Source organism: Excalfactoria chinensis, chromosome 2, assembly GCF_039878825.1.
Source record: "Excalfactoria chinensis isolate bCotChi1 chromosome 2, bCotChi1.hap2, whole genome shotgun sequence".
NCBI lineage: Eukaryota > Metazoa > Chordata > Aves > Galliformes > Phasianidae > Excalfactoria > Excalfactoria chinensis.
This window is the reverse complement of record NC_092826.1, coordinates 109,002,775-109,020,370: the sequence shown is the minus strand read 5'-3', so window position 1 is coordinate 109,020,370 and position 17,596 is coordinate 109,002,775. Positions and strand designations below refer to the sequence as shown.

Below are 17,596 nucleotides of genomic sequence, written 5' to 3'. Positions count from 1 at the left end.
AAAACATTGCCCAGTAGAATCTGGAAAAATGAATATTGTAATATCAAATACAGCCATTCTTACAGCACTACAAATGTTATTACTTGCAGTACAGTTCATGAAACAATTTTAACCTGGTTCTTCTGGTGATCAGTCTATAAACAGAATACTGAGTGCCAGAGTGTGATTCTCAAAGAGGTTCAGAACCTGGTCTGGCCTTAATGCCATTTGCATGTTATCTACTTGGGCAAGTTGCAGAAGCTGCAGTTCCAGTGTTAGCAACCGCCTTCCTATTCTTCTACTGTTTGTAACCTTACAAGAAAATACATACTTGAAACATGGGGAACTGGGCTGAGGATGGCTTTTTTTTCTGACTAGATTATGAAAACTGTGGGCACTGATGTTAAGGCACACAGCTCTGCATGCTGCCCTGTGCATCAGCGTGGGTGCACATGTCTTTCAGGGCCCCCTCTCTGAGGATCATGCTGCTCTCATCTTCACAGAATCATAGCATCATAGAATGGCCTGGGTTGAAAAGATGCACAATGATCACGTAGTTTCAACCCCCCTGCTGTGTGCAGGGCCACCAACCACCAGACCAAGCTGCCCAGAGCCACATCCTTGAATGCCTACAGGGATGGGGTATCCACAACCTCCTTGGGCAATCATAGAATCATAGACCTGTTCCAGTGCGTCATCACCCTCTGAGTGAAAAACGTTCTCCTAATATCTAACCTAAACCTCTCCTGTCTTAGTTTAGTTTAAAACCATTCCCCCTTGTCCTGTCACTATCCACTCATGTAAACAATCATCTAGAAAGATGTTTGGTTACCAATTGATACAGCTTTCATCCTGCAAATAAACCTTGAGCACTGGTTGTGAGCCAAGGCCCAGGGCAGCTCAAGATCCTTTCTCCTTTTCCAATCTCAGATCCCTCCTGCTTTGCTGGCTGCAGCCTCCCAGGTTTCACCTGTTTCATAACCACATTGCACTTATTGCCAGAGGGAATGAAAGAGCACAGAAATGGCAACAAGAATAAAGTGTGCAGCTCTTTAAACCTGCATACAGGAAAGCTGAGCACAAAGCACGGCACTCCAGAGAAGGATGTTCAGGAAGCACTATTTCCAGTGCCACTGGCTGGCTGCTCCCTCTCCACAGCAGGAATGGCAGCACAGCTGCTCACTGTGGGAATGCTCTGCACTCTGCGGTGAGATCTCTACCCACAGCCCCACACTGGTCCCACAGGAGATAGACCTTTTCTTCACCCAATGACATTCTGATGTCATTTTTCAGCAGTCCTGGCACAATCATTACCAGTGCATTACACAAATAAAAGATCTTTCACTCTCTTACTGGACAGTAGTGATATTTAACTCCTCAGGACCCCAAACACCCAGGCTCATTTTGCAGCCAACTGAGAGCATCTGTGTGTTAAAGCCCTCCTCGGCAGCACATGGCATGCTGGAGTATGACTGATGAATACGTGCCTCTGAAAAACCAATTAGACATTAATGTGCTTTGTAAAACCCAATGTATGTGATATTCAAACACATCCTAAAGCCGGGCAATTTACTGGGCTGTCTATTTCACTCCTAGCAGGCATTGGGGAAGTTATACTTTTCAGCAGTCACATGGTACGATGTTTCTTTTGTTAGCTCAGAATGCGCTAGGTGTCATTTCCTCCAATTTATCAATGGAGGAAACCAAGGGACGGAGAACAAAACCTGGCCTGAGTTCCTGCTCTCCACTTCCTGGCTGTGCTACTCTCCCTCTCCCCAAGCAGCTCTCAGCTCACAGTGCGGCACTGATCAGTCACCTCCACTCACTCCAAAAGCTCCTCTATGTGCTGCAGACATTACAGCAAGGCCAGGGCACTTCCAACTAGGCAGAAGGGGCAGCTGAACCCTCCTTGGCAGTGCTCTTGCAGCACGCTCCCACATCACATCCATTTTGTCCTGAGGGACCAGTAACACCTCCAGTGCCACTGGATCTTCCAGTGCACAGGGATCCAAGACCACGCTGTCCCATAGCTGTTCATACTGATGGGCTAAAATTTCCCATTTTTGTTTAACATTCGGTTGCCTCCCCACTCTCTTCTGCTTTCCAGCTTGCAACACTCTACAGCAGGTGCTCCCCTCTGCCTGCAAGGGTTCTAATCTGTTGTGCGTTTCTAATCTGCTTTGCTGCAGCTCTGCCTTTCCCTAGCCACTGGAGATCAGCGGTGATAAGTCAGAAAGGGAAGTTTAATAGTGTCCGGAAACAGAAATAGCCAGAAAACCTCAAAAAGTTTTATTGCCCTTTTCTTATGGAGAACAAACAAGTTGTAATGAATAAAGGGAATCACAGGTCAGTTTGGAAATGATCAGACTGATCTGTCCCACTGCTGCTTTGGCAATAGAGGAAAAAAGAATCTGAGTCTTGTAAGAGTGTGGGGATTTTCTTTTTTCCAGATGTTTACAGGAGTTCAAACAATTGAGGTGGGTATTTTTAGTTAGTAAATATTCCATTTAGAAAGCTTAACTGGTCAGTGATGAGGCGTGAATAGAAGAAAAAAGGTGGTTAAGTCCTACAGTCATTACAAGTGAAAGCAGCAAGCTAGCAACTTCCCCACTATTCAAATCCCAAGGGCCAGGTGTCCCACTGCTGCAGCTTTCCACCTCTCAGCCACAAAGTGTGTTACACACCACTGAATGTGCAAGCTGTGCTGCAACTATGGCTGCATGACTGTCCCCTTTGCAAGTAGCGCTCTTCATTCTGAACCTCAACACGGGTGTAAAACTAGGTAGATTCAGGAGTTGGATTTGATGATCCTCACAGGTCTCTTCCAACTTGGGATATTCTATGATTCTGTGAAAGATTATTATACATGCACAGGACAGACAGTTCCCTTGACCTGTGCAGCAAACAGTGCATACAGCAAGCAGAAGTATTACTGACAAAACTGCACTCATGCAGTAGAAATGCAGGAAATCATACAAATGGAAATGTAAGATCTGCAAGACTGGAAGATTGGGTCCTTTAGGATTAGTTCGTTTGATTAGGAGACCAGAATTAAAATTTGGAGCTCATTTCCATTTTTCATGCTGGCAATTCTGATTCATCTCTCTGCTGCTTCAACTCCAAAACAGGAAAAAGTGAGCATGGTAACCAGCCAGGGAGTCTTATAAAAATATTCCTAGGCTGTATGAAGCAGCTGAAAGCTGGCCTGACTCATACAGCATCTTCCACTGTTCCTACTCCAGCAAGCCCATGAAATGGGGCACCAAGCTAGCACTCCTTGCTGCAGAAACATGAGAATATAAGGAAACAAATGGTCCAAGATGGAGAAGACATGTTGCAGTACTGTGCTTAAGCCCTAACCTTGTTGTCTTGAGTAGGAAGACCAGCACTGAGAGAAGAAGGGCCACAGCTTCTCCAGAACTTGTCCCTGAGCTCTGTTTTGAATGCTTTGAAAACATCGATAGGCCCAGAACATCCCTCAGGTTGTGCTGTTGGAGGAATTCTTGGAGGACTGAGTTGCCACGTGGTTGGTGAGTTTAGAGGATGGAGGGCATGATCCTGAGCTTTGCAGTTCCATCTCCAGTTGCTGCTACAGACAGGACCTCACCAAGCAGAACTGCTGAGTGGGGTGTGAGGCAGGAGTTGAGATGGGGCTGATTTTTCTAAAGATGCCCCTTTTAAAAGCTGGTTTTGTTCTATCCTTTTACTTGTGTTCAAGAATGAACTTGCTGTTACCGTGTACACGGCTAATAATCCCTATGTGAACGTTTCCTTTCCCAATTAGTATTTTCTTTTAAATTAAGCAGTATGTTGACATGTTTCTCTATACGTATCCTTACTTATTTACTGGAGTCAAACAAAAGCCAAGAATGCAGTCAGATAAACAACCACTTGTGTTTTGGCTTCGTCTTCCAGAGTTCAAAGCTACATAAACAGTTCAACTGCATTACAGCACATTTATGAAAATAAAGGCAAAGAGAAAAATGTAACATCAACTTGTGGCTTGTTTTACTAAGAGCACTTTGGCAGATTTCGGGTGTTTGTACGTCTGCATAACCTAAAATAAACACTGTCAAAAGCGACTAATAATAAGAATAATTGCATCGTGGATGCCAGGAATGCTTAAAGAAAGTACAACTGAGAAAAATATGCTAATAAATTTGGTTTTGAAATCATAATTACTGGGTTAACAATAGAACCCGATACTTTGCTTGCAGGTGTTTATGCTGCATTCTCTTAGCATGTAACATGCAAACTCCCCACAGAATTTTTAGCTACCCATCATCTTTCAAAGCATCTGTCTAACTGAGTTCATTTAAAGGCCTTATGTTACACACAGATTTGGACCGAGCATGAATAATGCACAAAAGCAACTTCCATTTTAAGGTCTCAGTGTTACACCAGAATCCGAAAGTATTTAAATGGTCATTTGGATAGCGACATCTATTTCAGCTGCTGGGCTGCTTTTGCTGTTTTCTTTTTTTTCTAAGCAGATTGATGGTATATATGGGCATTACTCACAAACAGAATTATCTTCATTTTTAGTGAGATACAGCAGGATCAGAGGAGTTGTGTATATAGCAGAGTTCAGCATACAAAACCTGTCAGCCTTAACTCATGTGGCTCTCATCTTTCCCCCTTCCTTTTCTTCTTTTTTTTTGTCTTTTGTCTCAAAATGAAGAAAAAATACCGAACAACCTTTAATCCTTTCAGTGTTACCTGACCTCTCTCAAAGCTGTGATGTGCTAAGCAGGAATTTATCAACAGTAAGAATACCTGAGTCATTACTCCTGATCACCCAGATGAAGTAAGAGGCTGTACAGAAATGCTTCATTTGTGATATCCATTACGTAGCTCTGTAAGTGCCACTAAAAATATGATGGGCCAGGACTGCTAATAGAGCTTCAGCGGCCTTTCGGCCTATCTGAGTTACAGTGCCAACTGTACTGATGTTTTTTCAAAGTCTACACCTTTCAACTGGGAGTAAAGTTGGTGGTAAAATTCCCACAGCCTGGGTATTGGATTGGGTACCGGATAAAGTGAACCTGACCTTGTCAATGTATGGCCCAGCTAAATCTTGATGCTACACAGTTATTATTGTGTAGATAAGTCAGGGATAGATTTGACCCTGGAAGACTAATTTTATGCTGGCTTGGAGTATAGTTGGTAACAGCCAATATCGTGTTGCTTCTCATCAAGTGGATGTGCCAACAGAATGCTTGCAACTGATAACACAGAGAAGGACTGCTGACAGAGCAGTGGTTGCAGGTGTTCACCACGGGTTAAACACTTCATTTTCTAACTCAGAGCAGAACTCATTCCTGGCAGGACCATCATACTGAGGCATATGATCCATCACTGGACACTAAGAGAGCTCAGCACCTTCTAAAACTGCTCCCAACCCATTCAGTTTGACATTTAAAAATGCAAGCTAAGACGTGACATTTACTGTGCAAATTGTTTTCATCTTTCTTTAACTTTACAATGACTAGAAAATAAATCTAAGTCCCTAACAATTCAGATCGGATATACCAATGTTCTTTGTCAGAGCCCTACTGACTTTCACAGGATGTTATCCATATACAGATTTACACCACAATCTAAATGCAAAAATAGGATGTCGAACCAGTTAAGCAGATGGATAAATTTGTGTAGAATGCATGTCTAGAAGAGCTCTAATTAAAACAGTGATTTTCAACAGACATCATTGCCGCCTTCCACTTCTCCCCACAAGTGAACAGAAACTTCATTTTGATCTCTGTAGGACTTTGCTTTTTTTTCTTCAAATTTATTAGCTTCTGTAATTATATAGTCCATTTTATTGTTAAATCAGAAACAGTAAGAGAACACTCTAGGTCGGTATAGTCATTTTACAATGAGCATATCAGCTACAATACCTTTACCTAATGTCGTCATAAAACCAAACAAACAGAACCAGAACACCGATTTTGTTTTGACAAATCTGCGTATTCCGCCAGGAAGAAAATACTTGAGAAATAAAAAAGGTAAAATTTAGTTAAAAGCTTTACTTGTCTAGGAGCAATCTCATAAAACTTTTTAAGATGAGCACTTCACTTCACAGAATGAAAAACTATTTACAACATTTTGCTTGCGGTTTGGTCACATTATCTACACACGTTTGCAGAAGATCTTAGGCAAAATAGGTATGAATCTTTTTTTTTTTTTGTCTGACATAAGCTATCAGATTGATTGCACATTTTCCTTTTACATAATGGCTCTCCTATAGTGCACTGAAGTCAGTGATCACTGTCTAATTACATTCTCGTTTTAATTTATGGCTCAACAATAAAATCAATAACACTTCAAATATCTGAGCGGCTGAATTACACATAGTGTGAAACATGTGGATCCCACTTTTTCGGACCTGATTTTCAAAGGTTAGGTGCACAATAACTCACCTCGCTGGCACAATTATGGAACTGTGCAAAGAAACAGAGAACCTGCACATCTATCTGTTTGAAAATCAAGGCATCTCGTCACATTCTGCCAACCATTTTTTAATCACAGTTCGTTTAAAAAACATTCACTTCCCTATGGCGCTATAATAAACCCTTCAGCACGCTATTACTGAATTACAGTATCTTTTACATACATACTACGTTTTGGCCAATAACGTAATTTCCGTGTTACACAATATCATTGCCTTCACAAGCAGAGTTGCTACATACATTCACAGTTTCAATAGATTGTAATTAGCTTCTCCAGTTGTGCTTTGAAGATTCCAAATATTTTTCAACAGTAAGTGCAAAGCAAATGTCCTATGCAGCTACAATTGGTCACAGAGTTATAAACTCCATAATCACGAGACGAGAGTTCTCTCATTCTCCATTTTCATCACCTGCTTTTTCAGGTATGACCTCCAGGCTCCGACGGGGCTTTGAGATTTCAGCATTTTCAGTGCCTGGCTTATTGAGTCCACATGAAAGAGTGGCATAATGGATTTGTTTCAGATTCTCCAGTGCTTCGTTTTTAGCATATTTGAGAAGATCAGCTTGTCCCTGCAAAACAAAAATGCTGTTTGAATACACGGCAGATAATAGGGCTATATATATCCTTTTTGCCTTAATTTCAGATTAATGGTAGAGTTGCCCTGTTCAAATTAAGTAAATAAATAAATATTTGATTACTTCATGTTTGTAAAGTGATAAGAACTAAGTTCTCTCTGGAGCCAATCTTTTGCATAAACAAAGGATAGGGATTATTTCTAACAGCTTTCAGAAAGGTAATCTGTCCTGTATTTATAACCTGCAGAACTATAAATGTTTCCACATGGACAAAACTGTGAAGGCTCGTTTGTATACTTCAAGGAGCAGTTAAACCACTTTGATTTTTGGTTCTTTGAGATTTTTTTTTCCAAGTGATGCGATTAATCCAATAGTAGCATGGTAAAGAATCAAAGTTTGTCAAAATATGAAATACAAAATACTGGTCAGGAAGAACAGGTAAAAAGTACAGTGACAACAGAGACTTCATAGGACCATCTGCAGTTCAAGTTGTCCTGCAGTCTTACCCCTAACTGCAATTCAGCTTAAGGAAAGCTGTAAGAGAAACTGCCCCAGACTCAGGCAATGCAGCTCTGCCCTATTACAGTTACCGCAGCTCTTTGTATTACAGCCCTCTAACTACCACAGTTCAAAAATCAGACAATGCTTCAAAAATACCAGACCTTAAGCAACATCAGTTCCAACTGAAGGGGAGGAAAACAAACACACAAAAAACCAAACAGTTACTGTGGTTCCTTGAGAGTCGTTTCATATAATGACTAAAAAGTTATTAACTTTGACTGCACCTTTTCCTGCAATAGGAATATTCATGTATTTCTGGACTAAGACCCAGCTCCTGAAAGACACTTCTCTTGTACAGACATAACTGCTACGTCACCTCTCTTCCTCTGCCAAATAAGGCTGAAGTCCAACTTTACTTTGTGATTTCAGAAAGAAAGGAGGTAGAATGATGATCAGATTAAAACAGATGTGCACTCGAGTTGTGATACTTCAGCCTTGCTTCTTTCAGCAACGCAGAATATGAATACTACCTTATGAGGTGAACAGAATCACACATTTGAGGCACACAAACTGAAAACAAATACTGCTTTCTTCAAAGAAATGCCTCCCTACAATAATCCAAGGCTAAAATAGGTGCAGTGCTTTTTCTGTTTACAGAGCAGGAAAAATCTCAAAGTTCACCAAACACAGCGAAAACTTCAGGAAAATTTTCTTCTAAGGAAAACCAGGGATACCATTAAAAAAATAAAAGAAAAAAAATCACTTTTTTCTTTTTCTTTTTTCCCCCAAACTGACAAACAACTGAAAGCTAATTTAAAACACTCCCGCAGACTAAATGAGTCATATCTGGAGTGCATCTGTCTCAAGCCCAGGCTCCGTTTTACATGGATTACTGCTACACAGTTCTAGAACTTTAATGAAGTTGTTTATTATAGGCAGACTTGCTAACAGCAGTCTATTAATAAGGTTGCCTAAAAATCTCTATGGTTGTTGTTTTTTTGGTTTTTTTCTTTTTATTGTTTTCAGTTGCTTATATGCTTGCCAAACTTTTACTACTTAGTCTGATATTCTCCAAGGATTTTTGCCACTGGCAGATTTCATTATCGTTATTGTTTAATATTATTCTTTAACCTCAACCATATGGATCATTCCGTTCTGAGAATAAAAACAAGAAAATGCCATCTTTTTTTTTTTAAAGAATCTTCCATCCTTCCCCCCAACTCTTGCTTGGGGTAAGAACTTGTAATTCAACAACATGGGATCCAGAGTTGTGGATCCAAGTAATGAGCTTCCAACAGACACAGATCAGATTTTGAGCGTGGTTAGTACAGTCATGCAGGATTTCATTCTTCATCATTTTTCATCTCCTGACAACTCCAGCATGTGGCAAGGCAACGCTTATTCCGTTCTCACACAATGATGTGCTGGAAGAAAATACTCGGTTTTTCCTGTATGGCTTCTCCACACTGTCCCACCACCGGCATTTGGTTACCAACACAAGCAGTCTCAAATCCTAATTGGAGGAAGGGAAGAAACAGCTTGGGATGGCAACTGGCAAGGAAGCAGATAAAGGGAGGAGGAAAGAGCAATCTCTGGGCCTGACCTGGCAAGTAGTCTAGGACCACAGAAGGAGAAACTGGATTGTATTAGGCAAAACAGTGACAAGATTCAACTGAAGGAGGAGACTGTGAACCAGCAAAAAATCTATTAATGCAGTGCAAGAACACTGAGTTTAGAACAGGCAGGTTGAGGAGAAAAAGAAAGAATGAAGTAACTGCTTGAAACTGGGATTGGAATACCAAGGAAAAAAAAAAAAAAAGACCCACCACCAGCAACAAAACAGATCTGACAAAAAACACCATGTTGAAAGAAGCCTGGAAACAGTAGACCACTAGAAGCAGTAACAACTCAGAAAGAGTGAGAGAGCTTTGCAACAAGATTAAAAGCTGGTGAGAATTATAAATTTAAAAAAAATAAATAAATGCAGAATAGGTAAATGACTGCAGAATACAATGAAATCACGTAAGGTGATGAGGAAAAAGCAAAATTAATGCTCATCAGGAAAGACCTCTGGGGGACAGGGGACAATGTGAACTGCAAAGCAACAGGAAAAGCTGCCAGAAGAGAAAAAGAGGCAACAAGTGTGAAAAGAACAGTAGATACAGGAGACAGAGGTTGGCTGGAATGGCTGAGTTTTCAGCAGAGACACATCTGGACAAGACTAACATGGAAGTCTGCATCAAGAGAAGCGTGACCAGCAGGTTGAGGGAGGTGATTCTGCCCCTCCACTCTGATCTTGTGAGACCCCACCTGGAGTATTGAGTCAAGTTCTGGAGACCCCAACACATGAAGGACCCAAATCTTTCTATGATTCTATGATAAGATGAACTCTGTAGACAAGAATATATCTGGGATAAGGAGTTGGATTATTACAGCCAAAAGGGGTTTAGTCTAAACACACTTGGCCAAGTGGGGTCAGGTTTAGACTGAGGTAAAATACAAAAATGAATCTGTGTTCATTAGACACTCTCTTACCCAACAATTAAAATGAAGAAATTGATTTCTGAATGCTTCTGACTCAGAAAACCATTTGTGAAACCACCAAGTGCTGGCATGCCTTGAACCAAAGATAAGAGACAACCACTGCTACCAAACATGGCACTAGCTCTAATGAGTGAGGTCTGTGCAACTGTCCCTAGTTCTGCTGGTGTACCATCACAAAGCTATAAGTTGAGGAAAATCAGTACGCATCCTAAAAATTCAACTTGTGGTCCTAGTGTACACAGTTGAACAATAATATGAAACATCTGAAAGGTAGAAAAGTTGAAGAATCATTCAGATCTCAAAAAACTGCCCCCAACATTCAAAGACCTTCCTTCTAACTATGATTCAGATTTCCCTTTTCCAAGGGCTCTCAAGAAGCAGTATTTTTATACTATAGCTCCTGAAAGGTAAAAAAAAAACAAAATCAAAATAGTCAGTTCCCATACCTATGAAAAGAGATAATCATTTCATAGATAATCTGACAGAGTAACAACCAGAATATGTCAGCACAGCTACTTTTTTTACTCCAATATGTATTCTCTTCTGATTTTTCGTTAGCAAGTTCTCCAGTTATTACATGAACATTAAAGTGCCATATAGACACCTGAAATACCTGCCTGACTCTCCCCAAGAAATCCCAAGAAACTGAATTACTAATGGACAGGCTTTAGCTCAGGTTCTGGTAGCCCAAAACTCCTATAAGGAAAAGCAGCAAGTCATCATCACTGTCTTTTACTGTCTTTTTTATTTAGATACCCCTAAATAGAGGTCTGCTTGGTATGCTGTGGCATCCCACAGTGCTCCAGATCCAGCTGTCTTGCTTTGAGTGCATTTACAGAATCAAGCCACAAAGTATTTAGCTTCTTAACTTATAAGAATGGCTTTAATTAGGAACCAAAACTTCACAAATCTGGCAATATCAAGAGACTAGTCTTCCATATTTTAATAGAATTCTTCTGAGCATCTACAGTAGTAAGCAGCAGGTGTCAGGGGTTTTATGAATGCTCATGATGACAAAAGTGTTGCCTGAATTCACTGATAGATTCAGTTCATAAAATTTGGATGACAAGATAAAATATTTAAGAAGTTGCATCCTGGTGTTTCAAATGTTCTGTTTATAAACACATTTACAAACATAATTCAGATGAAAGACCAACATTGTTGCAGAGGTAATAGATGCTATGAACTGTTAGATTACAAAAATATAGAAAATAGTTTGTGTTGCCCAATATGATGTCTAAAAAATAACAGCCAACAATACGCAACAGAAAAATGTTGGAATTACAACTCACACCTTCATTAAACTCTACCCATGTGCTTAGAACAGGTTTCTGTTGCAAAGACTGATTTACAGAAGCTGTTGTGCTATTCTTCTTCCTATGGGCATTTCAACATCTGTGACTATTTCTTTTTCTGAAATTCTGCTATGACAGTAAAATCTATAAATTGTTTCATTAGGTTGTTTGCAGAAGTCTGCTTCAACAGCACTTAAGAGTCATGTTTTCAGCTGGTGCACTCTTCTGGCAGGAAATGTGATTATCGGTGTTTAGAAAATATGAGTGCTGTCAGTTTGAGTAATAACGATAAATAAATTACCAGCAAGTGGTCTCGCAAATTAGCCATCTGAAAGAGACAGTCTAGCAGTAAGACCTCTAAAGCTGGGAGCAGCCCATGTAGATAGGTCAGCTCTTCTAGCAAAGATTTCCCCTAGAATTAAGCTGTCAATTTTGTTATTTTATCAGACTTTCCATTGCATCAACCATAGTCAAAATGTCCCAATTAAGATAAAGAAGATCAATTTTGCCTTGAGGGCGAAATGCAACTTAATCTGTTTGGAAAACGTATCAGCCACAACACATGAGCACTCTGCTTCTCTCGGAGAGAGCCGATGATGGTGCTCATGAAGAATGAAGAGGGCTGCTCCAAAAAGCATAGCAATAGGTCAAAATTATGGCTGCACGTCCTTTTGTCCAGGCAGCAGGAGAAGTGTCCAAGAAACTCAAACTTTTCCTCTTTAGTTATATCACTCAAGACAAACTACAGTTACAGCCTACAGCTATATAGTTAAGAATCCAGAATGAAAAAACTGAATGCGTTTTACTTTGAGCAAATCATAAGCTCTAACTTTCTGTAGAAAACATGAAAAAAAAAAAGAAAAAAAAAAATAATATATGTGAACTATATTATTTGTGAGCTGTAATATTTGTAAAGAATTTTTAAGATGTCACAACATATGTGAGCCTTCTGTAATAAGACTTGCTACAACAGGTCTTAAGGCCTTAAGGTGCTGCTTGCAACACCAGAGGCCCGGGGTTCGAATCCCCCCTGTGGCGCAAGTGGAAGAAATGCTGCTCTGCTACAAAGAAAGGCTCAAATCCCGGGAGTTGGACTCGATGATCTCTAAGGTTCCTTCCAACTCACACGATACTGTGATACTGTGTGTGATACTGTGAACAGGTTGATTACACATCAATTTTTTGCTGAAGTATCCAATAGTATCTTCATAAAGAAGGGGCCTTAATCTTGGACCAGAAAAAAACTATGTCAACGTTAAAGACATTTGCTCAATAATCCCTTCAAAATGAAGGCCTTCTAATTTCATAATTACATTAATCCTAGTGATACACATGAAAGCCCATTACTGCTCTCAAGTGTCAGATCTCCAGTATGGGTTCTCCTGTTCCCAACTTACACAGAAATCCCAATTTCACAGGTCAGTCACTCATCAACTGCAAAGGCTTCTCTCCACCAGCCTTTATGTTTTGAACGGACATAAGAGATGAAGCAAAGCTACTGTTACCTCTGGAAGTATTAAAATAAATTTACTTATCCAAACAGCATCTAAGAGTTTTGACACATTGCATCAGTCAACTTCAGGAAATCCTGCTCTAATAAAGAAAAGTAAGTCTGGTTCTTTGATCCTAAAGCAGAATCTGCAAATATGTTTTTAGAATGCATTAACTGTACACACTGTAGCAAATTTGTCCTCTTTTTGATCCTCTTCTGCTCTGGATCGAAACAGCAAGGAGCACAGTGAAAAGTTTAACAGCTGAAACCAACACAGAAAGCAGAGATATGACTGCATTACAGGTTTTCTGTAGTGGTCCACTGTAAAGAGAAGTGGTAGGGAATTCTATTTTCAATAATAAGAACTAAAAATAAAACACATGTGGGAGAAAACTCTAACTAAAACAGATCTCATGGTTTAATATAGCAATGAAATATTTGACAGAGTGGGAAAGAAGAACTCATTAGTAGATGTAAACACAAAATTTGAATAATTTGGGCTAGAAGGATATTGTCAAGGGAATAAATTAGGGTAGGCAGTTTTGCTGTCCCTATAAATTTTGATATGCTCTGCCGAGATGAAAGATAAGAGATAAGAGACTTGAAAACTGTTCCGCATTCAAGTTTCCTGAGGGTTTCTATCTGAAAGTACTTCTTCTATTACATCATTTAAAGTTATGTAAAAATATACGCAAATGTGCTCAACAAAAGGCAAGGAGAATCTGTGGGTCATATATGCTCACCTCATTATAGTATGGATGATTTATATGTTTTGTATGTACCTTTAATTGCCATTAACCACTGACTGCAATAGCAACACCTTTCCTTTTGTTTTTCAGTAGCCATGTTACCCTGAATACACTCACTCTCTTTGAAATCAAAGAGCAGGGTTTACCAGGCAGCATAACTTCCTCCGAGACAAAGCAGTTTCACAGAAATCAGTACTCATTTCACCTGTGTATTCAAGATTACAGTGGGTCCTGTTGACATTAAGAGGTTTTAAAACAAAAACTTCAAGGACAAACTAAATGAAGTAACCTCCAAAATAATATAAAAGAAAGAAACGTCGTCAGTCTGCTGTGTTTTCAAAGTAATGAATGTTGAAAATGACCACAAAAGTAAACAAATCTAGTTGAGCTATGAGACAGAATAATGACCAATAATAACATCAGAACGCCACCTGTGAATAGAAAAACAACTAACTAATGGAAGACACATTACCTTTAAAATTGTAATATTCCATGTAAAACTTTCTACTGATTTTTGCAGTTTTCTTTCTTTTAAGCCTTCTCTTGCTCCTATATTGTGCAGGTTTTCATGAAACTCCATTGCTGTGGAGAGTAAAAGAGGGAGTAATATAGTATCTATTTTCATGTATTTATTTCTGCGATCACAGAAACAGCGATTTGAAACTAAAAAGATAAAGAACAATGAAAAAGCTTCAGAAATTTCATTCTGTGAATTTACACAACATGTCAATATACTCAGATCTCTATAAGCCAAAATCTACACTGCAACACCTGCTGGGTCACTGCCATAGAAACATGGAGTCAAACAAATATTTAATCACAATAGAATATGTTGCACTACACGTGAAGACCTTCTTGTGGATCGCTGTGAAATGGAAGCATTAACTGCAGGAAATACATCCCAACAAATTTATTTTGTGCTTTGCTCCAGTACGCATCAAATTTACATCACAGTTGTCCAATTTACATGCTGGGAGCCATGCAGAATACAGCCTTCTCACCTTACCCCTGAGGGAAAGGGCACAAGCGTGAAAGAGGTGGGGAGAAGTGAACCACCTACGACATTTACACTCATGTAAATTACTGTCTCCATGCAACTTGCATCTGACAGACCCCAACCCAAAAATTTACTGCAAAATTCAATGCAGTAAAATGACCAGAGCGTACATTTTAACTCACTGAAATGCAGATTTAATAATAAATAAATTACTTTCCATGATGCTGTTACAAGTCATACATAAATTAGTCTGAAACACAGTTTACTTCCTACACAGAAAGTAGTATGTCCTTCCATGGAGATACATATCAGCGCCACCTGCATTATCGTAATTCTCCTCCCTTCTTAAATTGTGCTCTAAAGGTCTCCATCAGTAATAACAAAGTTACATAACAAAATTTACAGCTATGAACTTAGAGTCAAGGTACAGCATGATTCCAAATTATTCTATTAAATACACTGATTCATTTCTTCTATCTGCTATTGAGATGTGCTTTAAAATTTACACGGAATTAATTGCCATGAAAACCTCATACAAACCTGTGTTGCCTGTCAGTCCTAATTAGAGTAGGCTGACTTTTAAGGGCATTATTGTATCTGTTCTCTGTAATCTCTCAGCCTCACACTCACGTCTTAATACAAGAGAAAGATATGACAATGTTTTCATCACATTCTTGCTTACCTTATTCTTACATAAACAAATGTGTATATATAAAAAATGAAAAATGATTCATAAATTCATTTCAAAGACAGACAAAATATTCTCCTGTCAACTTTCCTTATTATTTAAATTTTACTGCAAGAAAAATAGACAGCATATACCTTCTCTGAATTAAACTACTGCACTGTTTTTAATTCAAAACACTTCTCCGTAGCTCTACCTCTGCAATGAGAGTACAGCCTTAAGAAAAGCATTTATTTTGCATCTTCTCAAATCTTAAACCAGGTGAGAAATTAAAGTTCCTCCATCCATCGCTTTATCCAAATATCTGTTTCCGATTCAGATCACCAAAAAAACCCCTCCCAATATGATTGTGCAAAAATGATGCAAAGATCCATATTTACTACACTACATTTTGAGAGCCTTCATAACAATTGAGATTATCTTATCTGCACCATCTATTCCCAGATTATGCTGATAAACTTAGCGTTCTGGACTCCTCAGCAGAATAAATAAATAAGCAAGGAGCATGAAATATAAGCAGGTGACTTGCAGCATAACCCCATTATCAGATGTTACTACATTTAAAAAAAGTGAAAGGAGGTGGACAAGAGTGCAAGCAGCACACTTACAGAACTGCAGTAATGATGTAATAACCACATCTCCATCTTTATAAATACTCCCCTTCAAACCCTAGCCCACGGGCACTAGTGACTGATAACAACCACGAAGCAAAGCAACTCTGAGATTAAGAATAATGCTGAGGGACTGCATAAATGATGTGAAATTGCTGCTCTGCAGATTATAGATTACTGTAATTTATACCATATCACTGGCAATACAGACATGGAGACAATAGTCTCCAAATGCTCTGCTAGCTAGAACAACTCATCACTTGTGGCACAGAGGACTTTCAGTGATGATCACCTACTTCACACTCCATCTGAGCCACATTTCTGTTTTGTCAAAACCATCCCACTCCAACTAAACACTCCAAGCAGCTGGCAGTAACATCTCATTGCCCATTTTCAGAAAACAAAATGATGTCAGATGACCCCACCAAGGCATACACATGTAAAACTTTGGCAAACATCACACCTCGGTCCTTGGCTCTTCTTACAGACAGAAAAGGACAAATCCTCATTATCTCTGGAGATATTCAAGACCCTCCTGGACACCTACCTGTGCAACGTGGTGTAGGGAGCCTGCTTTGGCAGGGGGGTTGGACTCGATGATCTCTAGAGGTCTCTTCCAACCCCTATAATTCTGTGATTCTGTGATTCTATGATCACAGTAAACTAAAAGCTATCCTATTCTAAGCCAAAACATACAAAACCAGAGGAAAATGGATTTAACTTATATTTCTGTTGCTATTACTACTTTGCCAGGTAAACTTAAATGGATTATATCACCTCTCATTATTTCACCTCTAGACTGTATCAGTCTCATTTTTTTTCTATCTGCTGATTGGAACTAGCCATGTTCCCTATACAGTATATGGGCAACCTGAGCCTTAATTATGAAGTATGAACGTGACACAGCATTGATCTACTGACTACATTTCTCCTGGTATTCTCTTTCTCTGTCTCTGCTTTTTTTTCTTGTGTATTTCTTTTTTCTCAGAACTGGCTATTTTCATGCATTAATATTGGCAAAGTAATAACAGAAGCATTAAATTCCAAAATGAAACTGAATTTAGGAAGATAAAAGGAAAAAGGGAAGAGATTTTCATTCACAATTCATTAATAAAACGACAAATATATTCACACAGTCACTTGAAAGTGCCTTTAAGATAAGCTTACAAAAAAACTGTCTTTTTTAATAAATAAATTCACAGGATTTTCTATATCCTTGCAAGCAAAAGTTCAGCTCTTGCTGTCATTAAGATACTGTAAGCAAGTTAACTTTATGTGGCTTAACTACTTCTAGAATTACCAGTCCATTAGTATCTTGGAACTGCCTAACATCTCTTGAAAGGTAACAGTCATTATGCTAATTTGATTTATCATTCTTACCATATTTCTACATATACCACCTGTTTAATGCAAGAAATGCAAGTAACTCATGCTTTCCATTTTTACTGGCAGCTATTAAAAAAAAGACATCACCCACAGATTTCTCAGTGATCATGAAAATTATATAGGATGCCAGAGTACACTAATGCAATGGTAATGTCAAGTTTATTAACATCTAGTTGTACTTTTCCCAGTGAAAAAGGCCCTAAACTATCAAAGATCTGCCACTTTGTGAGAGGAAAGAGGAAGATGGACTCCTTTTTTCCTTTAACAGAACAGATAACAAGAGCATGCTTTATCTACATTCTCAAGAGATGCAATTCTTGACTTTTAAATTT

At 39.0% G+C, this 17,596-nt stretch overlaps 1 protein-coding gene across 2 annotated transcripts in view; it reads right to left on the bottom strand.

Annotated features, from left to right (window-relative positions):
• Positions 1–5,737: 5,737 nt before the first annotated feature.
• PLCL2 (phospholipase C like 2) overlaps positions 5,738–17,596 on the bottom strand; it is a 94,418-nt gene continuing 82,559 nt past the window's right edge. For both annotated transcript variants that reach the window (XM_072329813.1, XM_072329812.1), the window contains exons 6-7: positions 14,058–14,167; positions 5,738–6,998 (exon numbers count right to left, since the gene is read on the bottom strand). In XM_072329813.1, coding sequence (XP_072185914.1) covers positions 6,819–6,998; positions 14,058–14,167 — 290 coding nt within the window. In that variant the 3' untranslated portion in view covers positions 5,738–6,818. The remainder of the gene's footprint in view (positions 6,999–14,057; positions 14,168–17,596) is intronic.